The sequence below is a fragment of the Anabrus simplex genome, chromosome 2 (genome assembly GCF_040414725.1).
Source record: "Anabrus simplex isolate iqAnaSimp1 chromosome 2, ASM4041472v1, whole genome shotgun sequence".
Lineage (NCBI taxonomy): Eukaryota > Metazoa > Arthropoda > Insecta > Orthoptera > Tettigoniidae > Anabrus > Anabrus simplex.
Window position 1 is genome coordinate 1,194,339,793 of NC_090266.1, and position 24,047 is coordinate 1,194,363,839.

General features: G+C 38.3%; 1 protein-coding gene across 1 annotated transcript in view; it reads right to left on the reverse strand.

Moving 5' to 3' along the window:
- The window catches only part of LOC136864785 (phospholipid-transporting ATPase VD), a 532,079-nt gene that overhangs the window by 187,198 nt on the left and 320,834 nt on the right, over nt 1-24,047 (reverse strand). The window contains exons 9-10 of the mRNA XM_067142172.2: nt 7,338-7,905; nt 5,935-6,090 (exon numbers count right to left, since the gene is read on the reverse strand). Coding sequence (XP_066998273.2) covers nt 5,935-6,090; nt 7,338-7,905 — 724 coding nt within the window. The remainder of the gene's footprint in view (nt 1-5,934; nt 6,091-7,337; nt 7,906-24,047) is intronic.

The window sequence follows — 24,047 nt, forward strand, 5'->3', positions numbered from 1 at the left end:
TAATGAAATATTTCGGCAGACTTGCTATTGAATGCCTTTGTGAAAAATTATGATAAAAATAACAGTCTCTATTTGTTTACAAGCCTATTTAGGCAAGTTATTACCTTACACGAACATTTTCCACAGACTACTTTGTTGCACGAAGGACATGTGTCAGAGGTTTTGTTCTGTTTACAATTGAAGTTCACTTGATATTGTCGTCGCTTACGACTGGTATATTGAACCTGAATCTGAGGCTCAGGCTGAAGTGTAAGGAGTTCAATCAACTGGGATCTTGTCTTCACAAAATCAGATCTTAGTTCTTGTATTACTTCAAGAATATAATCACGTCGAGAAATTCTCTGTCCCGTAACTTCCTTGTAGACTATCCATGAATTTATTGCTGCTAAATCAAGTACATTCTAAAATACATGTACAGGCCACCTTCGGCATCCAGCTCTAGTGGAGTATTTACGCACCATTTGATCAACTACATCCACACCATACTTAGTTCCGTTATAAAATTCAGTAGTACTAGGGGGCTTCTTGTTATCTTCACTGACTTGAACGCTTGGGTGTAGAGTGCTTAGCAGAAGCACATTCTTGTTCACTTTTCCTTGATATACTGTGAGAGTAGTGTGATCTTCCAAATGACAGTCTCGTACAGATTCATACGTAGTGCTTTGATTGACACCGGGATTTCCTTCCTCACTCGATTGATTGTTCCAACAATACTAGTTTTCTTCTCTTTCAGTCTCTCAGCCAACTTTACCGATGTAACAAAGTTATCAGTGGTCACGTTACGTCCTTTCATGAGGTATGGGTCCATAAGTTTCATGTCAATATTTTCAGGCAGTGACTCATTGGCGGGTCGCATTTCATCTTTCCCAAGATAAGGAAATCCACTGCACACATACTTAGAATCAACGTCTACCAGTAGCCAAATTTATCTGGCTTGTTCGCCATGTACTGCGTGAACCTGCACCGAGCTTTGCGCAAATACCTTAGAATTTCTTTGAACCTGTTTCTTGCCATAGTGTTAGTGAAAACAGGGGGACCCCATAAAGAAGACCACATATGATCTACAGCTAGACTAGTAAGTTTATAAGCTCCACAGGTGTATAACAAAGCAATAAGAGCATCTAATTCTTCCAAAGAAATAGACCAATTATTATCCGTTGTCTGTCTACAAGCTTCGGTCTCTGTGCACACTTTATATGCTTCAACATGGATGCGTCAATGAATAAATGCCAGGCACTAACCTTGCTGTTAGTCTCTACGTTACGTTTAGCGTGAGAAGTAGGCCCAGCTGCCTCTTTCAGTACATTCTGAGCAGCCATCCTTCCAGGGGGGTTCCCACTACTGTCGACAACAGTCCAAATAGTTGTTCCATCATTACCACATAACTGATCCCCTGGTGCAAATGAATAAGACTTTACCAGTTCATGACCTCTCCCACCTCGTCCCCTTCCACTTCGAACAGGATGCCTGCTGCTAAGAGATCGTCCTCTGGTGCAAGATTGATCACGGCTGGTTGAAGGAGTAACTGCGTCTATTGTAGGTGCGAAGTCCACTGTGTGCATATTTTCATCAGCTGAATCACCATCACTATCCGACATATTATCACACTGTTGAGGTATAAAATCCTCATCGTCACTCATTGCGTCTATATCTGATAATGTACCTTCATCACCCGATTCGTCTTCTCCTAGCTTTTCAAGTTCTGCTAATAATTGAACAGGAGTAAGTTTTTGCTGCCGAGCCATTATTACGCACTATACAACACAAGGGACAGGCACTAACTCGTCCACTCGCAACTACTGCTAGAGGCATACTATTTAGTTACATCATACGCCCTTATAGCGCCACTTGTAAATATATCACAGGAAGCAAGCAGTGAGCAGAATAGAGCCCTCCGTATCAAGGAAGTGAAGTGGTCAAAATGACCGCTTATGGCCTTCCTAGGTATAAGGGACAATATCGGTGTTCCCTTATTATCTACGGATGTAATTTTTGGCGTGAATGTACATAACCCTAAAAGATTAAAACTTACAAAAGAACAACCTCGTGCGTAAAAAATTACAAGCGTGGAAATACCTTGAAATTCGCTAACGGTCAAAATGACCGCTCTGGCCGTTCTAGTGTTAAACAAATTTTTGCTATCTGTCACTTATAGAGTCTGAATGAACATAACTCCCTGATGATATGCAATAAACATAATATATATTTCTTAGCATGAATGCATTAAATAGACAGATGGAATTCTTTCATCCTTGATAATACAAACCCTGAATTAACTCCAAAAATAGTCAAAGGTACAAATTAAATGTATATGTCAAACACGAAAATAACCAAAGGTAACATGATTATGATGATGCTTGTTGTTTAAAGGGGCCTAACATCGAGGTCATCGGCCCCTCAAAGGTAACATGAAAAGAACCGAACGTAGGCTGTGACAATTATGAAGTGGCTCAGTTGGAACATTTGTTAAAAATATAGGAGAATAGAGAGATCATGATAAGGTAGATTAAATATACAGAGCAGTAAGCTTTTTTGTATTTCCATTAATTTCAAGTGAGATGTCTCACACACTCGTACCCAGAGAAAGGATGTCTAAGTGAACCTAAGAAAGGCTATTTACTTTATCAGAGTTGAGCTTAGATAGGATGACCGGCGAGTATGAACCCTTGCACTTGAAAACAAGTCTGTTTAACCCATAAGGATGCGGGTATGGGTAAAAATTACCCAGGCAAAATTGAAATGTGTATTTCAGTTATTTCTAATGTGCTCTTCAGGCCTCTTCTCTCAGTATGTTTCGAGTGAACACTTCCAAATGCCGTGACCCTGAATCAGCTGTGCGGCCTTGTTAGTTCGCTCATGGTATGAAATAAATTTTGACTGTGTAAATTTCACCTGTACGCACGCTCATACGTTTCAGAATGCCATTCTTGTTTATTGTTAATTATTTTGTTTTGCAGTAGGTTGTTTCTGCCAGTCACATTCACGTGATGTAGATAATTCAAAGTTCTGTTAAAAGATATAATTTTCAGTCATAGTGGCAGAAGTATGGCCTCACTCCAAGTTAACGGTGCAGGCCTCACTGTCGAAATAAGCTCTCTGAGGTACAGAGGGGAGGGAAAGAGGGATATAAATTCCATGTTAAATGACCGAAATTTCTATACTGTGGACAGGTGAACAATTTTTCTTCATCCACACTTATACTAGTAACACCATTCCTTATGTGGCCAACAGTAAAATGTGTGAAAGTGTAGTTTGGAGAGGAACTTGGTGTATAAATTTCAGTGGGCTTGGGAGGCTGATAAGTAACAGCACCTTCTAGCTCAGTGAAGAAAGCAGTAGGAAACTATCTCACACTCCCCATCCCCTTGCATTCCCCTTCACTGGCAATTGATGGTGGAACTGTTAGGGACCCAGCTGGCCATCAGGCTGAGGACTCACAGCAAGCCAGCCAGGCAGCTAATATACATTTCAAGCATAATCATCCAGAAACAAAGAGTAAAACATGTAATTTTAAGACACCAGGAACACAAATGTTAATTTTATGACTAATTCTTGCAGGATTATCTGGACTTTTCATGCAAAAGTTGACAGTTTGAAAATTAGAGAACGTAAATTTCAAACTGTGAAAAACCAGCCTGCTTCATTATGCATTGTATTTGAACCACATACACTGTTACACAAAGGAAAAACATTACTTGTATAGCCATTCAGAAAAAATAAAATAAGTGCATGGTATTGTATGTCTCTCAGACTTAATTTTAATTATTATCAAAATATAATTCACCTCCCAGGTGAAAATACCCACAGTAAACATTATATCTATAGGTTTAACAATTTCTAAGAAACAATTACCTGCAAGGAACTTACACAATACCATGCACTCATTTTTTTTTTTGATCGACTGTACAATTGTTGTAGACATTTTTGGAGATAATCAATGAAGTTTTATTTCTATGCAGCACAGCTATTCAGATGCTTGCCTGCTGTGCTCAATGTTGCAGGATCAAAATGTAGTATACTGTTTGGCATTTAAGTGTGCATAAATTCAAGCAATGATGCTAGTACATTCCCCCCATGGCGCAACAGACCCGAAGGGCCTTAGCCTACCAAGCGACCGTTGCTCAGCCCAAAGGCCTACAGATTACGAGGTGTCATGTGGTCAGCACGACGAATCCTCACGGCCATTATTCTTGGCTTTCTAGACCGGGGCCGCCATCTCACCATCAGATAACTCCTCAATTGTAATCACGTAGGCCGAGTGGACCTCAAACCAGCCCTCAGGTCCACGTAAAAATCCCTGTCCTGGCCGGGAACCGAACCCGGGGCCTCCGGGTAAGAGGCAGGCATGCTAACCCTACACCGCAGGGCCAGCTGCTAGTACAGGGTGTTTCAAAAAGAATATATGTATTTCGAATGCATATATTTATTAAACTGTAAGACATACGAATATGAAACTTTACACACACATTTATGAACCTCTCAAGTTCAGATTACAGATGTTCAATATGTCCTCCATCAGCGACAAGAACAATATCACATTGATCGTCAAATTCCTCCCATACTCGGGCAAGCATGTTCTTCGTCACTGATGTTATGGCAGTACAGATCCGGTTCTTCAACTCTTCCAGGTTCTATGGGCATGGTGGTACATAAACGTTGTCTTTAACGAAGCCCCACAAGGAGAAGTCACAGGGTGTCAAATCCGGTGACCCTGGAGTCCAGCTGAGACATGCTAAGTTGCCAGTTCCTTGACGACCAACCCAACGGTTCGGTAGAGTTTCATCGAGATATTCACGCACCTGGCGACTCCAGTCTTGTTGAAAAATGAAGTTGTCTTCGTGCAGCCTCAGAAACAACCAGTTTTGTAACATAGCGAGATACTGCTGATCATATGATATAGATGTTGATTCCCATTGTTGTCCAATAACGGACCATTTATATTGGTATTATACTGCTGATCGTTAACCGTGTTTCCATCAAAGAAGAATGGGCCGTAAACAGATGATCGGAATATCGCACAAAACACATTGACTTTGGGCGAATCTCGTACATGTTCAATGACTGCATGTGGGTTCTGTAGGCCCCAAATTCGAACGTTGTGTTTGTTCACCTGACCACTAACATGGAAAGTCGCTTCATCACTGAACACTATGCGTTGTGCGAAAGTGTTATCATTGTCAATAGCATCAAGAATCTTGTTACAAAATGCCACACGTTTGCGTTTGTCATCAGGACGCAGAGCTTGTAACAGCTGTAACTTGTACGGCTTCATAACCAACCGACGTCTCAGAACACGCCAAATTATTGTTGTAGGCAGTTGTAACTCCCGACTGGCACGACAAGTTGATTTTGAAGGACTACGTTGGAAAGCAGTTTCAATTCGTGCAACATTTTCTTCAGGAACACGAGGGCGGCCAGGACTCTTTCCTTTACATACACATCCTGTATCTACAAACTGTCAATACCATCTGCGAATGTTCCACCCATTTGGAGGATCAATTTGGTACCTCAACCTGAAACGTCTTTGCACTGTAATCATGGAATTGCACTTCGCAAACTCGAGAACACAAAATTATTTCTGCTGTGGAGTAGCCATTTTAAACATATGACGGTTACCAAGAAAAACAGAAGACAACTGACATCTAGCAGCTATTAATATAAACTAGACTATGAATTCGTTTCTCCAATAGCCGAGCCGAGGCGCAGCGATCAATAGTTTGGACAAAATAATACTTTGTAATACGTATATTCTTTTTGAAGCATCCTGTACATTTACTAACACATAAAAGAACCCCTTTCGAAGCAAAATTGTGGCACCTCAGCATCTCTTAGCAATAAAAGGAATTTAAGTAGCACACAGCATTATCATTACTCATTTCCTCACATTTGTATTGAAACAACCCAATTTTGAAGAAAATGCAAAAGAGAATTTACCTGTTTGTGCCAGTTGAGATAAAATAGTTGAATCTGCTCCCTTGCAGTACAATATTTTTTCATTGGTAAGTGGATGTTGGACTAATACTGACATACATTTCCTAGATGAGTCAAATGGCAACACGTGCAAGATTTCCAGTTCCATTAAACTGCCACCTGTCAAGTAATAACAGTTGATAGACTCATTACTTTTTAAAAAGACAATATATATCACTAAAATGATCGGCTGTGAAAGTTATCATGAATAAAATACCTAGGTGATCAAATGTAACCATAAACCTCCATGAATCTTGAAGGCCTTTCTAAAAAGAAAAACACCCCTTTTTACAGCCCTATCAGTTTCAACCAGCAATTTGCTTTGCAAATACTGATAAATATTACAGAACATTTATTAGAGAACATAGAATATGATTAACTCATGAACTCTTCCTGACACAAAAATCAAACAATTTTTAATGGGAGAATCAGCATCAAACTTTGTATACCATGTTCTGTGCTATAGTCTTGCATAATAAAACATTTCTTACCTTACTCTTGAATATATAATTGTGCAATACACACTTAATCAAACTTGCATAGTTCTATTACATTAGTAAATTTCTATGACATTGAGCACCTTCCTTTTGATTGTGCTTGTATTGGGGACTCGGAAAAATAAATTCTGTGTCAGGAAGCGTACAAAACTTTCGGTCATAAGGGCAGATAGGAACTAAATACTATTTCTGAAACATAATTAAAGAAAGGATTTTTTAGCATATTTGGTTTAAATACTTCTTCAAAAGAAACTGAAATTTAATTACTGTACATAAGAAAGTGAGTGAACAAGTAATTTATAAGTGGAATGTCATCTATTTATATTCAACAGGAAAATAAGCATTACAGGTTACTAAAACAATCATTTTAAAATCACAAATTATAGTTTTGAAATGCCCTCTCATTTCAGGAATAGAACTAGAAAATCTGCAAACTAGAAGGAGGGTTACTATATTAAACTCTAACTTGTGGAGATCTACGCCTTTTAACTATCTGAACACTATAAGTAACGGTTATTCATGGTAGTTTTTTTGGCATATGGTGTGTAAAACAATATAAAATGCTATAAAAGTGTTAGTGGTGCAAGATCTTCATGAAATTCCACATCTTTTCTGGCAGTATTACATGTTTCACACAGTATAAACCCAAAAGACTATCACATCTGATTTTCTGGTTTATGAATGCATAAAGCAAAATCATTATATAAATCATTAAATGTATAAATCGTTCAGTAATAAAATGTTCCGTATTGATACCAAAAAGGATTGTTAGCATATATTACCTGAACTTTAAAATTTAATGTTAATTAATCAAATAAATTGAAGTAAGTAAAACTGTTCTATAAGCAATGCTGAAGAGTTTGTTCATACCTGGAAGGGATAAAGTTGCATGTTGAGGGGTTCTCTTGATTAGTTTGCAATTATAGCTATAAGCAGCATTGACTAATGCCAGCTCATCTGGGCTTTCAGCTTCATAAAATGGCTTCAGCTCCCGAGGTGATGGTGTGACTGATTTCTGCTGACGCTGGTGTGGATGGTGCTGTGGAGAGGATCCTTTCCTGTGGTTTGCACCTCGCAGTATAGATGGTACATTCAACATTCTAGGACGAGGGAGACGAGGACGGCTAACTGGGGGCGAGTCTGGTGGTGATGTGGTTTCTGTAGAAGACAGAATGGGTGAAAGCTGAGGTCTCTGATAGGGCTGAGGAGAATGAACTGAGGACCCATGCAGTAAAGGTGGGGATGGGGTGACTGACCGTGACTCAGAAAGACGAGAATATTTATCAGGTTTGGCACTTCCAAGTGTAATGGAATGTGGACCTCGCAATGTGCTACTTCGAGTGTTGGTGTGAGGAGTTCCAGTCAGCAATGTATCTGGGTTTATATGACTTTCTGTCAACAAACTGGGAGAAGTTTCAATGATGCCACTTGCATTCATCTGTAACAGTAAAAAAAAGAGAAAAAAAAAACTTTAACTGAAAAATTCCAATACTTACAATTAGTGAGACATTAACTATGAGATAATGGCTAAGTATTCTAAGTAGAATTGAGATGATAACATTGAATGACCTCAAACCAAAATAATCTTACTATATTTAGGACACAAACCTTCAAAGACCTAAATGTGTTAAATTGTGGCATTACAATTATTTGGCAAAATTGTTATTATTATTATTATTATTATTATTATTATTATTATTATTATTATTATTATTATTATTATTATTATTATTATTAAATAATTCAGCAGTACCACTTGTCAATTTTATTTCAAACCTGTAATGAAATAATGCCAGATGAACTGTGGACTTGTTATTGGCTTAATTTGTTATTCATTGTTTGGTTGTCACACCCTAATCAGTGTAATTGCTATTAATTGTGCCCGGAATGCTATCATTAGTTAGCACACAATTGTTGTCTACCTGACGCCTTCTATGAACGAGTGTGGAACTGGGCATTCTCGCAGTGACTGTAAAGCAAGCAAACTGCAGGCTACTTCTCCTGGTGCTTAAATGGTCAAGTCTGGGACAAACAGCATATTCAAACCTCCTTAGTGAGAGTTAAAGGTTCAGTTCTATGCACTATTCTTCAAATTTTTGGAAATATATGGTGTTTAAATATTTTTTTAACTCTTTCTTGTGAACATCATGTGACGCCTTACCTCAAGCGGTAATCTACACGCTATGTATGGAAGAAGGCAAATTTGGATTATACTGTAACTTTTAAGTAAAAGGAAATGGATACGTAATCAACTGCACAACTTCAGTAAGTCTACAAGTTCATCATTTATACATCAGATCTGAACTTTTCAATTCTCCTGCATGAGGAAGCCATTTGTTTCACTACAGAAAAATATCAGACTCTGGCGCATCACAATTCAGCTTATAACCCAAGTGCCATGATGAAAGAAACCTTTTGAGAATAACCTGTTTGATATTACTGGTTTTATCTGTGAAATCATATTTAAGAGATTTTATATCGGCTACCCAAAAGAGGAAAATTAAGTTGTAAAATTATTTCAGTCATATGTAACATGCCCGTGATACTTGGAAGTGATATTTTATTTTAATTTTTCTTTCTCTTGTATGTGTCAAGTCATATTTACCCTCTAAGTTTCATTCTTCTCTATCTCTATTGAGATATTAAGTTTGTGATTAACTGATTTTGTGTGTGCATTTGTGATTGATTTTGGTACCTGTTCTTGACTTCGTACTTTATTTGTCTAGTTGTTTGAAGTTTTACTTTTCTTGAGGTAGCAGTGTGGTTCATTAAATTTTCCTCAAATGTAATTTTAAAATTTTAAATGCATATTACGAAGATGTTATACAGCATTCGTGTAAGTCTGATATAGGTGTTGTAGTCCGCCTTCAAGGTTGGACTAAATGGTAAAATTTTGCCAAAATGTAATAGTTAAGATTTTAATTAGGGTAAAATTTAGTTAAATCTGAGGAGACACCGAAGGTAGTTTGTTTTTCATATATTTGATTGGCATTTTGCCTTGATAAATTTATGCCTCTTTTTCTCCTATTTTAACATTTCCTAAATTTTGCCTTCCCCTCTGATGCCACATTTACTGCTTTGTTGCCTTTGCTTACCAGAGGTAAAATAACATCAAAAATTAAGAGCGAGTTGCTTTTGCTTTCCGGAAGTGAGTGGACGGGTTTGAGAGGAAGCATCCTATTATTTTCTGACTTTGCTGTCATTAAGTGAATATTGTCTTGCAGTGACATTTTCTTTTTGAGTGTTGATTATGAGAAACATTGGTCACAGTAATGTATTTCTTTCATTTAATTGACTCTACATTTTTCTTTTGAATTCTCTACAGTTTAATTCAATATTTTATTGAGTTATCTCAATAATTCTTGGCATCATACCTTGTTAATGGCTTGATAGTTTATCTCAGATTTATTTTCCTTATTGTTAAAATTTCCATGGTTTGTGGTCATGTCCAGTGGCGGCGATAAGGATTCCGCAGACCCCGTGGGCCAAGGGCGGCCATACCTTGTGAGGGGCCCTTGACTGTTTATTAATTCATTACCTGAAGAGTGATTTTACATATTGATAAAGATACAGCATACAACACAATATCATTTGTATTACAGAGGGTTATTCCAAACTTACGCTGTCGTAGTTCAGAGCTTCTTTCGTCAATAGGAGTACGGTAGTTATTTCTGAAAGAATGTGGGTTTCCCAGCCTGTTCCAATAATAACCATCCCTTGCTGCCACTCACAACAATTGACAAGGCTTTTGAAGTAATTAGCTAGTTCTGAGAACCCAGTAGTCAGCGAAGATGCGATAACAAAGACGTCCTCCTTATCTATATCTGTACTATAAATACTGAAGTTTCGAGCCTGTTTATAACTCTCGGCAGTCAGTCAGTGTAGCTAAGTAGGCCTATGATGGATGGTTGAATTGTAAATAGTAGTAAATTATTTGGTGCTCGGAATGAGATTATTTCTTAATATCGTGATGGTCAGCGTGTTTTGGTTACTATAATTGGAATATGCATCTCTTGTGTGTGTGTGTGTGTGCTACAAAACAAACTTGTAACTTTCTTTATCTGGAAACAAGGAGCGCAATTTCAATGATTGTGGAGGGCGGAGAGAGCTTCTTAGCACCGCTACTGGTCACGTCCTAGTTCGTGAACCATGGGCACAATGGCTGAGTGGCTGAGTTAGTGGTCCTGAGAGTCGGGATAGCACCTGCTATGGAATGGGAGTGGGCTTCTCGGACTTATTCTGAGTCATGGCTCTCCTCGTGCTCAGGTGGCTAGAACTATAAAATCCACTGGTGGTCCCTAACCCATCAGAGGTGAGATTCTCACTGGGACTACGTGTAAGTAAGGCCAGCATCCTGTTTCACAAAATTTTCACCGAGCATGCTCAGAACATTTTAAGCAGGCCTTGGATCCCTGGGAGTAATGGAGTCCTACTCCAATTTGACAGGCGAGAGACTCCTGGGAAACAACTTGGAGAATGAAATGGAATTTGATTGGGAGCTACTGCTACACTGGGGAAATCGCTGGTAATTTCACAACTGCAAAAGCCTACAGAGCTTGAATGTTCCTAACATTTGCAATCAATGAAATTAATTGTTTTCTTCTGGGAACTTAATTTTTTATATGAAGGCCAAAGGCAGGGATTTTACAAGTGGAGGCATATGCTTAACTAGTACGCCGTCACAGCACTGTCCAGCATAGAAGGCTTGCAATTGTGTCTAAACGGTGCACTAGCTGCTACCATCTTGGAAAGGTGTAGCAATCCAACTGATGAGCCCACTGCTACATTGGAGCAAAACACTGGTAATTTCACAACTGGAAAGGCCTAAAGAGCTGGAATGTTCTTAATATTAATGGGGCTTATGGAAGAAAGAAAGTGGAACTAGCTGAGTCAGCAAAGAAAATGCACCTGGATGTGTTAGAAGTTAAAAGATATTCAGGTAAGGAGAGAGAACGAGAATGAGGTAGGAGATTATAAGGTGTACCTGACAGGTGTTAAAAGGAGAAGGAAAAAGCATAGGGTAGGAATGTTCATAAGGAATCCTATTGCACGTAACCTAGTTTCTGTTAGGCACATAAATGAGCAAATGATGTGGGTAGATTTGGCAGTTGGAGGAATTAAGCTGAGAACTATCTCAGTGTATTTGACGTGTCAAGGTGCAAATGAGGATGAAGTTGACAAGTTTTATCAAGCACTGAGTGACATCATAGTCAGGGTCAACAACAAGTATATAATAGTGCTAATGGGCGATTTCAAAGCAAGAATTGGAAATAGAACTGAAGGATATGAAAGGTGATTGGTAAATGTGGAGAAGACATGATAGCTAATGGGAATGGGAAGCGTTTACTGGACTTCTGTGGTAGTATGGTATTAGCAGTTACAAATACATTCTTCAAGCATAAGGCTATTCACCATTACACATGGGAGGGTGAGGGAACCAGATCCATAATGGATTATATCTTAACCCAATTTGAATTCAGAAAATCTGTTAGGAATGTGCAGGTTTGCAAGTTTTCTGGTGATTTTTTGATGATACGGACCACTACCAAATCTGTAATGAACCTAATATCTCTAGGGCTAGAAGAGAGAAAGTGAAATCTGTCTGCAGACGAATATGGGCAGAAAATCTCCAGGAAGAGGAAATTAGACAGAAGTATATGGATGTGAATAGTGAAAAGTTCCAAACAATGGACAGTAAGGAGGTTCAGGATATAGAAGGAGAATGGGTGGCATACAGGGATGCTGTAGTAGAAACAGCAAGGGAATGCCTAGGAACAACTGTGTGTAAAAATGGAAAAAAGTGAACATTGTGGTGGAATAATAAAGTTAGGGCAGCTTGTAAATGTAAAAAGAAGGTGTATCAGAAATAACTGTGGGCTCGCAGTTGCAATCAACAGTATTCTGTAAAAAGGAAGTCAGCTGCTGGATGAAACTACAGTATCTTTACATCGGTCTGTTTACGGAACAACTTTGCTTTACAGGAGTGAAAGCTGGGTGGATTCAGGATATCTTATTTATAAGTTAGAAGTAACACACATGCAAGTAGCAAGAATGATTGCTGGTACAAAGAGATGGGAACAATGGCAGGAGGGTACTCAGAATTAGGATATGAAGGATAAGTTAGGAATGAACTTGATGAAGATGTATGCATAAACTGGCTTCAGCAGTGGGGTCGTGTGAAGCAAATGGAAGAGGATAGGTTACGTAGGAGAATAACAGACTTTGTTATGGAGATAGGTCTTATGGCGATGATAGGATAGGAAATGCCTTGGAATGGGAAAGAAGCGGTCGTGGCCTTCAGTAAGGTACAGCCCCAGCATTTGCTGGTGTGAAAATGGGAAACCATGGAAAACCATCTTCAGGGCTGCCGACAGTGGGGTTCGAACCCACTATCTCTCGGATGCAAGCTCACAGCTGCGCGCCCCTAACCGCACGGCTAACTCGCCTGGTAAGAAAGAGATGTAGAGATGATGATGGTTAGACTCAGTTTCTAATAATTTAAAGATAAGAGGGTATAGGACTAAATGAGGTCAAAGAATTAACTACAAATAGGGAATTGTGGCGACGGTTAGTAAATTCTCATGGGCTTGTGGACTGAACGCTGGAAGGCATAGCAGTCTATAATGATCATGTAAGTATGTAAATTTTCCACAATTTTCATTTTTCTTCATCTTGTAATTTTGTGTAAATTTTGTATTTTTCTGTAGATGCTTTTTATACACTTCAGTGTTTACTAAGATTCATTTTAACTTACTGAGAATATGACATCATATTAATTTATGGCTATTACTAATTGTTTATGTATTAAGGAACCATCATTTGATGTCTGTAAATTATCAACCTAAGTTTATTTAAAATGAATTGCTATTCTGTAAAACCCCAGAACAGCTGTATTCTTTCATACAAAATTAACCAAGTTCGCATAGGATCCTCGATTTGGTAAATTTTCATATTTCATATTTTAATTCCATAGTTTTTTACTAGCCAAATGCTGTTGAATTCATTTGTACGCAGATTTTCTATTTGTATTATTTCACCACCATTCTCTTTGTTTTATTAAATTGCTTTTAATTTTAAACTATTCTATGTCTTGTCCACTGTTGTTTCCAGAAAAATTATTCTGTTCCTATGGGTCTATTTTAAAACAATGTCCAACCTCTGTTATTGTCCTTTTGTATGGTCCCTTCCATGCGTTCCACCTCTCTTGATTCTGCCGTGTTGTAACATTCTTGTGTTCCTGTTTTCCACTGTTGTTTTCTCTTTCCATTCCTTCCTTCTTTATTTGTGGAGTGTTACAAAAAAAAGTTGATAATGGGATTTCATAATTGTTTTGTTCAATTGTGTGATACCCACTACAAATTCATATGCTATTTCAAGTGTCTCCTGCCAAATTGAAAGTCTCTACGACAAGCAGCATGATCTGAATTAATAGCAAGTTAAAGTGAATCTGAGTCACTTGAACATAATCACTAGAGTTCTGAATTTTATGTAATTACATATTTCTTGCTCTGTATGTATCTGTCTGAAAACTTAAAATGTTTACAAATTTGACTAGTGGAACCACCATATTTAATTTTAATGCTACATATTTCTACATATTTTGTACAATATTACACATTTTAAAAATAATTATATGTTTTTACATAAATCAGCACTGATGTCAAATACTGGATTATAAAATATTATTTTTAAGTTTTTTGATTTTGAATTGAAAGTTGTCAGCATATTGATGAAATACATATTCCTGCTTTCATGGTGTGACGAGTCAACTACTCAGCTATAATCTCATATTTTCAGACTTATCCTTTCATCTTCTACTTTCTAATTAAAGAGCTCATTTCTAAAACTCACTGAGTCAGTTTTTGACAAAGTTGAGAAATCCTTTGGGCAGTGGTAGGCCAACGAAGAAAATGTAATGCAGTAGGAGAATTCGGATTGGGACAAAGGAATGAAAGAGGAAGTTGGCTGGTTGAATTCTGCAATGATCATAATTCAGTCCTTGCCAATACTGTACTTGGTTCAAACACCACAAACGACGGCTGTATACGTGGACGAGACCTGGAGACACTGGAAGGTATCAAATAGACTTCATTATGATTAGGCAGAGATTCAGAAACCAGGTGTTGGATTGCAAAACTTTCCCAGGAGCAGACATGGACTCTGACCACAACTTGTTGGTCATGAAATGCCATCTGAAGTTGAAGAAATTGAAGAAAGGATGGAATGCAAGGAGATGGGATCCAGACAAATTGAAAGAAAAGAGTGTGAGGGATTGTTTCAACTAAGATGTAGCACAAGGATTACATGAAAAGGCTGAAGGAAACCAAATAGAGGAAGAGTAGACAGTCATGAAAAATGCAGTCAGTAGGGCTGCTGAAGAAATGTTAGGAAGGAATAAAAGATCAACTGAGAATCAATGGATAACTAGGGAGATACTAGACCTGACTGATGAACGACAAAAATACAAGAATGCTCGAAATGAAGAGAGCAGAAAAGAATACAGGCGATTAAAGAATGAAGTGGATAGAAAGTGCAAGGTACCTAAGGAAGAATGGCTGAAGGAGAAAAATAATGATGTCGAAGGTTGTATGGTCCTAGAAAAGGTAGATGCTGCATACAAGAAAATCAAGGAAACCTTTGGAGAAAGGAAATCTAGGTGTATGAATATTAAGAGCTCAGATGGAAAGCCACTTCTAGGAAAGAAGATAAAGCAGAAAGATGGCAGGAACATATCAACAGTTGTATCAAGGTAAAGATATAGATTATTTGGTTCTGGAACAAGAAGAGGGTGTTGATGCTGATGAAATGGGAGACCCAATTTTGAAGTCAGAGTTTGACAGAGCTGTGAGCGACCTAAACAGGAACAAGGCACCTGGAATTGATGACATTTCCTCTGAATTACTGACTGCCTTAGGAGAAACCAGCATGGCAAGGTTATTCTATTTAGTGTGTAAGATGTATGAGACAGGAGAAAATGCATCCGATTTTCAGCGGAATGTTGTTATACCTATTCCCAAGAAAGGACAAGCCCACGTACATGGCTTTTTTAGATCTAGAAAAGGCATTTGATAATGCTGATTGGACCAAGCTATTTAAGATTCTGAAGGTGATTGGGATCAGATACCAAGAACGAAGAATTATCTACAATCTGTATAAAAATCAGTCTGCAGTCATAAGAATCAAGGGCTTTGAAAAAGAAGCACCAATCAACAAAGAAGTGAGGCAAGGCTGCAGGTTGTCCCCCTTCCTTTTCAATGTTTACATAGAACAGGCGATAAAGGAAATCAACGAGGAATTTGGAAAGGGAATCGCAATCCAAGGAGAGGATCTGCCAATGATATTCTTATTTTATCTGAGACTGCAGAAGATCTCGAGAAGCTGCTGAATGATATGGACGAAGTCTTGGGTAAGGGGTACAAGATGAAAATAAGTAAGTGCAAAACAAAAGTAATGGAGTGCAGTCGAACGAAGGCAGGTGATGCAGAAAATATTAGATTAGGAAATGAAGTGTTAAAGGAAGTAGATGAATATTGTTACTTGGGTAGTAAAACTAACGATGGCAGAAGTAAGGAAGACATAAAATGCAGACTAGCACAAGCACAAAATAGCTTTCTTAAGAAAATAAATTTGCTCATTTTAAACAATGATATAGTAATTAGAAAGATATTTCTGAAGATTTTCATCTGGAGCATGGCATTGAATGGAAGTGAAACATGGATGATAACTAGCTCAGAAAGAAAGAGAAAAGAAGCTTTTGAAATGTGGTGTTACAGAGGAATGCTTAATTTGAGATGGATAGACCGAATGACGAATGAAGAGATACTGAATCCAATTGGTGAAAGGAGATTGATTTGGCTAAATTTGACGAGAAGAAGAGATAGAATGATAGAACACATCTTAAGACACCCAGGACTTGTTCAGTTGGTTTTTGAAGGAAGTGTAGGCGGTAAAAACAGTAGGGGTAGACCAAGGTATGAATATGACAAGCAGATTAGAGCAGATGTACGATGCAATACTTAGGTAGAAATGAAAAGGTTAGCACAGGATAGGGTGGCACGGAGGGCTGCATCAAACCAGTCTATGGACTGATGACTCGAACAACAACATCTATATCACTAATATTTTATTCCAGAACTCACTAACTTGTCGTAAAATGTGGAATTGGAAATCATATCCTAAACTGTACTAAGTCTAATATGCATGCTTACAAGATAGCATGCATTTCCCATTTTAGGTAAGGGAATAGCGTTTTTCTTTGAAAAAAAAAAAAAAAAAAGGAAAGAAATTATTCCAGGAATACCTACAATGGAGATGACTTCAGTGAATAAGAGAGACACATCAGATAAGAAATTGTACAGAAAAACTAAAGTTGATGATTTCTGGACTTACCTTAAATCTCAGTTCAATTGTTCGATAAGTGAAGGGAGTAATGTGGATACATTTTGGGCAAACTTTAAAGGAATAATTTGGAAAGGAGAAAAGAGATTTGTACCTGTTAAGGAGGATAAAATGACCTCAGACCCTGTTTATTATACAAGGGACATAAGAAAATTAAAAAGAAAATGTAGTATAGTGAACAGGAAAATCAAAGAGGGTAGGGACAACAGAGAAACTAGAAAACAGCTAATAACGGAACTTAATAGAGTGAAAAAGGATGCAAAGAATGGCATACTTCATGAGGGTAATGGCCACAAAGGCAAATCGAGGAAGTTGTATTCATATATTTGAATCAAAAGGGAAATGGAATCCAAAATACACTTTGCTACAGATAATGAGAAAGCAAATCTATTTAGTAGGGAATTCATAGATTCAGTAAAAGATCATCAGGACTTGGAACCGAAACATAAGATACAGAGGGAGAGACACATAAGGAAACAAGAAGCTTCTCATTCACAAATGAGGATACAGCCTCTCGCAAAAATATTCGTCTGCGCTCATCATGTGAGGACAATAGCCAACAGCACCAATACAATACAGAAGTTAATTGTAAACAAGTAATAGTATGTTTTATTTGCCATCTGAATATCTGAGGACATAATTTATAGCACCCTAAGCACTGACATTTGGAACAAATAAAAAACAATCGGCAAAGTCACGTTGCAAAAGTATTCATCCACAAAAAGAACTCAAGGAATGTTCAGTCATTTCCTAAGTATCAGTAGCACGTCGAACGTCCTTTGGAATCAATCACGGTTTGAAGGCGTTTCGGCATGGATGTCACCCGTTTTTCTGTCACTTCCGGGCCTCTTTTGTGCTATTCTTCCATGAAGTATTGCTTCAGAGCTTCTTTATTTGGAATAAGCTGCTTGCTCAGTTTAGACTTTAATTCTGCCCATAAATGCTCTATGGGATTTAAGTTTGTGGAGTGGGGTGGTGTCTGCAGCACACGAGGTGTATCGTAGGATAGCCATCCTAACAACCCGAGCAGTGTGCTTAGGGTCTTTATCTTGCTGGAGGAAGTACCCACTACCAAGACCTAATTTTGCTACGCTGGGTGTTAAGTGTTGCTTTAATACATTCAAATACACCATCTTATCCATCCGTTCAGGTATTATATGGCAGTTGCCTATCCCAGCCGCCGACATACACCCCCCATACCATTGTGGAACCTCCTCCATATTTTACAGTTGGTTGCAGATTTTGACTTTGGAGCTCGGCGTTCTTCTTTCTCCATACACGTCGCTTTCCAGAGCAATTAAATAAACAGAATTTGCTCTCGTCCGTATACAACGCGCGTTTCCAAAATGATGGTGGCTTCATAACGTACTGTTTGGCAAATGCCAGCCTCTTCTTACGGTTCACCTCACCCAGGGCTTCTTCCGACTTGTATGCCCCTGCAAACCAGCACTGTGTAACACACGTCGTACGGTGTCGGTACTGATGTTCTTCCCAGTGGAGGTTTGTGCTTCTGTTCGAAGCACAGATCCAGACACATGGAGATTTTTCTGGACGGTGCATATAATGCTTCACTCTTAGCGTGCTGTCAGCTTCCTTGGCCGCCCAACTTCTTGCTCTGTTGAGTAGGCCTACTGTAAACACAGACATACTGCTGGCCAAATTAAAATCGCTTCATCTAAATCAGACTGCTTTACAACTCTTTAGCTCTTACCTCACGAACCACAGACGACGAGTCGTTATAAATAACAAGACTTCTCAATGGGCAATGAAACATACAGGAGAGTCGTTATAAATAACAAGACTTCTCAATGGGCAATGAAACATACAGGAGTACCCCAAGATTCTGTACTTGGACCATTGCTTATTATTTTATACATAAACGACATCGCATCTCGATTGAAATATTGCAATTATCATATGTATGCAGAAGACCTCCAAATATATTACCACACAGAACTGGAAGATATATGTATAGCAACGGATAGAATGAATGCTGACTTACAAAATATATCATCATATGCTTGTGAAAACTCTATATTAAGAAATCCCTCCAAGACAAAAGCTATTATAGTTGAACAATCGAAATTAATAAACATGACAAAGACCTTAGACATCCCTTCACTCACTCTATCTTGTACCAAAATTTTGTATGAAAGTTTGGTAAATAACCTATGTGTTGTTATAAATGAAAACCTAAATTCAAATGAACACATCACATGTATCTGTAACTGAGTATATGCCTCACTCCATCCTCTGAAATACCATCATAACATTTTACTGTTAAAAATGAAAGTCAGGCTTATAAAAATATTAGTTCTCCCTTTATTCTATTATTGTGATGATTACTAGCAACTTTCCCTCCTGAAATTTGAAGTTGTGGACTAAAGTAGAATATGGCAGCAGGTCAGCTGCCTGTAATCGCTCATTTATTGTGACGGGAACTAAATTATGGAACATTGTTCCAAATAACATCCACAGCAGTAACTCACTAGAGTCTTTCAAGCCTTCCTACAGAAAGTAAAAAAAAAAATCAAATCAAAAATCTCTTTATTTGCAAATGAGGTGTTTACCTCGGTGGCAAATGGTACACTAAAATACATTATTGTCAAGCACTAAATATTAAATTAACAAGAGAATAAAATTTTCCTATAATACAATATTATATAATTTACGCTAACAATTTTTTCTATTAAACACACAGCTCATCCTTAATAAATTTACTTTCTTTACAAAATTCTACTTATAATATCTCCTGTACTACTTACAAATATAGTCATCTGATATACAGTATGTGGAATTACTTCAAATGATACTGTACAACTGGTATAAGATTAAAATTTACATTGCATTTATTTACTTTTTCTTTTCTTTACCCATTCTGGAACCTAAGTAGCATAGCGACCTGCTGCGTCTTAACCAGAGCCCCTTTTACCACCACTTTTCAGAGTTCCTGAAGGGCCTTCACAGCTACCGTAGCGGTCCCAGGGCCCTCGAAGTCCCTACTGTACTTCACCCCTACAGGCAGTCCACTACTTTGGCTGTCCAAACTCCTTAGACCAGGGGATGGAATTAATTTATTCACACACATTTTTTATTTATATTAACCTGCACTGGTCGAATGCCCTCTAACATTTCATTTATTTTTTCTGTTGCTGTTTATTCTCTTCTTGAATATCTGTACAGATTTTGGAAAAGGATCAAACACTACCCCTGGTAAACTGTTCCACTCCTTCACACCCTTCCCAATGAAAGAAAATTTACCACAATCGCTTCTGCTAAAATTCCTTCTAATTTTATATTTGTGGTCACTCCTGCCGATATAATTATTTTCCAACTGAAGCCTCTCACGGATATCTCCCCATGCTGCTTCTCCTGTATAGGCTCTATATAAACCTATAAGTCTAGTTTTCTCCCTTCTCTTACTTAAAGTTTCCCACCCTAGTTTCTTTAACATTTCTGACACACTACTCTTTCTCCTGAAATCCCCTGTTACAAATCTTGCTGCTTTCCTCTGCACACTATCTAGTTCTTTTATTAGGTATTCTTGGTGAGGATCCCAAACACTGTTTGCATATTCCAATAATGGACGAACCATACTTAAGTAACTTTTCTCTTTTAATTCTTTGTTGCATCCTTTAAGTAGCCTCATTATGACATGTAACGATCTGTATGCTTTCCCAACAATGTCATCCACATGACCCTTCCAGTGCAAATTACTTTCAAATCTTACACCTAAGTATTTACACTTGCCATCTTTTGGGATAACTACCCCATCCAAAGTATATTCAAATTCAGTTTTAAAACTCCTGTTTGTAAATGTTGTAACAGTTGATTTGCCTCCATTAACCTTCATGTTATTCTCTTCAACCCATTGTTGGATACTCTCAAGGTCCCTTTGTAATTCTGAACAATCCTCAATGGTATTTATTTCCCTATAAACAATTATGTCATCTGCATACAATCTCATTTTTGATGTTATATTAGGCCACTATCCCTCAAAAAACAGATGACGCGGTCTGCTGACTGCTCGTCATCTCAACTTTGCATTTCCTTGATGGAATGTTTTTCATTGAGATTGGAGGTATTTTGGATGCAAAATGTCCCCACTGCTTTCTCTGAAGTCGTAGTGGTGTTTCCCCTGATATTTTTGGCAGCTGACTCCAAAAATGAATTAGTGAAAGCATTGGTTTTCCTAGTTACTTGCTCCCAAAACAGTTCAGTCAGAAATACATTCACAACTTCTAACTCACTAGGAGATTTTCCTAACCGTCTTTGAATTATGGCATCAATTTCATCAATAACACTGCAAGTATTATGCTGTAGAGAATTACTTATGTGCCCCCACTGCCACTTATTTTCATCCAAAATACAACCAGAAACAGCTGGTGATACATTGCCAGCAAGAACAATTCACTGGTGTTCTTACTGGTAAAATTGTATTTTGTTCTTTGTCACTGGCAATACATCACTGTCATTTACAACCCAATCTTCAATATTTATCTCAAGTTCTATGTCACTTTGTTCTAAAAAACTTCCAATATCTCTCCTTCCTTGTTTTGTTTGGAATCTGCCATCTTCAGAGACATGCGTCAAAGCCATGGTTGCTAATAATAATAATAATAATAATCTTATTTGCTTTACGTCCCACAAACTACTTTTATGGTTTTCATAGATGCCGAGGTGCTGGAATTTTGTCCTGCAGGGGTTCTTTTATGTGCCAGTTAATCTACCGACATGAGGCTGACATATTTGAGCACCTTCAAATACCACTGGATTGAGCCAGGATCGAACCTGCCAAGTTGGGATCAGAAGGCCAGCACCTCAACCGTCTGAGCCACTCAACCTGGCATCCATGGCTGCTTAGATGTGAGATATTCCACTCAACTCATATTATTTTCATTGCGAATATTCAACGGAAATTGTATATGTTAAACATTATGTGATCTATGGAGAAGCTCTCTTAGTTAAGCGACATTAACAAACAAAAGGCAGAGGTCAAGACAGCATTCATAAATACGAGAGGTCCCAGGACGGTACTCTCTTTCTTAGTACGAGAACACACAGCATAACATGGACGGAGAGATCTGTCTTTGTACAGGACTGGGTTAAAATCAAGCATATTTGGCATGAGATACGTTTCAATCACATGCCTGTAAAGCTCAGAGGTCATAGCAGAAGTTATTCCTCCAAGGAGCTGTCTCATAGGAGAAGCAGCAGACCCAGTCGTGATAGTGAAGCAATACGGCTGAGGATGTCATTATGCTGACCACGTGGGACTCCTATACCTGCAGGCATCCGGCAATGCAGCAGTTTTCTTGCCAGGCCAAGACACTCAGTATGGCGTATGTACCACAAGTTTGCTCGGGATTTTAGTTGCTTCATTTTCAAAGAAATATGCTTAGATTATTCTGATAGCCAATACGGCACTCCAAACTGTCATTTTCAGATCATGAAGAGGTCACTGATGAAATTAACTGGGATTTTCAGCAGCTCAAATATCTAAACTCACACTACATTTTCTAGTGTGCACACTGAACCTAGTTGACCAGGCAGGAGCCATTTTTTTCATGCCAGTCTTCATGCCAACGTTTCCCCCTTCGATGAATAGCAACATAAAGAGCATCGCAATGACTTAATTCTCTTCAAAATGCTTGCTGTGATTGCATAAACCTGTCTGACAATAAGCAAATTATACCTGTTTGTTGTTTCTACTAGACCCTGTGCAAGATATCTTTCCTTGAGTACTTAATCCAGTACTACTGAATATGGCTCTAAGTGAGCGCAATCTATTTTCTGCGAGTTCACTTTGTGCAGTTGGTAAGTACAGTAGGTCAGTTAATACCATGAGACATACCATAATAGTGAAGTACAATCACTACTGTAATTTCTTAAATTTAAACAACCACAGCAGCAAAAATAAGAAAAGGCACTTAAGTAATGTGACTTATAATATGTTTCAAAAATATGAACAAGTAACATATTGAATTGGTTAACAATCAACAAATTTATGAAAACTCTGATGATGATGATGATGATGATGATGATGATGATGATGATGATGCTTGTTCGTCTAGGTCATCGGCCCCTAATGATACGAAATGAGACGAAATGTAATGAAAAATTAAAAGTCCAAAATCCTACAATGACCAGCATTCAAAACATGAGGACGAAGAATGAGTGGACGGATATGAATTTAAAATAATCGGTGGATCCGACCCGCAGTGCCTCACATTCACAGTTACTGACGTAAAACAATAGCATTACTGACCAAGGGACCGCTTCTAAAGCACAATACTGAATCAATGGTGCTTGCAGTCTAAAGGGGTCCAAAATCCAAGTCATAGGCCCCTCATAATGGTACTTATCGCTAGGAAAGTAGAACCATGGTATCTGTCATGGTGCGATACTAATCAAAAGTAGTGCAGACTCGCGGTATTCCACACATTATGGTACTACTCACAGGTAATGAAATTCGCATATGTAATACAGACGTATGGTGTTTTGCACATTGCGGCGCCATTTACAGGCAACGCAAACCTATGGTGTTCATCACATAAGTGTACTAAACGAGTCCACAGGGACTCGTACTATCCCATGGTGTTCCTCATAGAGTGGGTACTAATCATAGGCAAGCCAGAACCATGGTGTCACTCACCCATGGTGTTGCTCATATAGTGGTACTAATCAAAGATACTGTAAAAGCCGACAGTGCACTCTAAGTGGGGGGCTGACCGCACGGTGCTCTTGCGTGCTACTAATCACAAACCTAATTGGTACCTAACATAGTGGTACTACGCGCAAGTAAAAGCGACCCATGGTGTTCCCCGCATGGTGGTACTAATCACAAGTACATTCATGGTTCTAATACAATCATCCCTTGGTCAACCCTTTTAGTCGCATCTTATGATAGGCAGGTGATACCGTGGGTGTATTCTTTGTCTGCATCCCCCACCCACAGGGGGTTGTGTGTGTGGTCTGTGAGAGGTATTTTATTTCCCTCAAGTCTGCCGGCAAGCCGGTTAGGACTGTCGTATTGCTGATATTATTCATTATATTAAGAACTAGCTGATTTACCCGTGCTTCGCTACGGAATTCTAAATTTTATACAGAATTCTAGGTTAGGTAGTGTAAACGTTGTGAGCAAGATTGTATTAAGTTGCATAGCTCTTAAAGTTGCCCTAG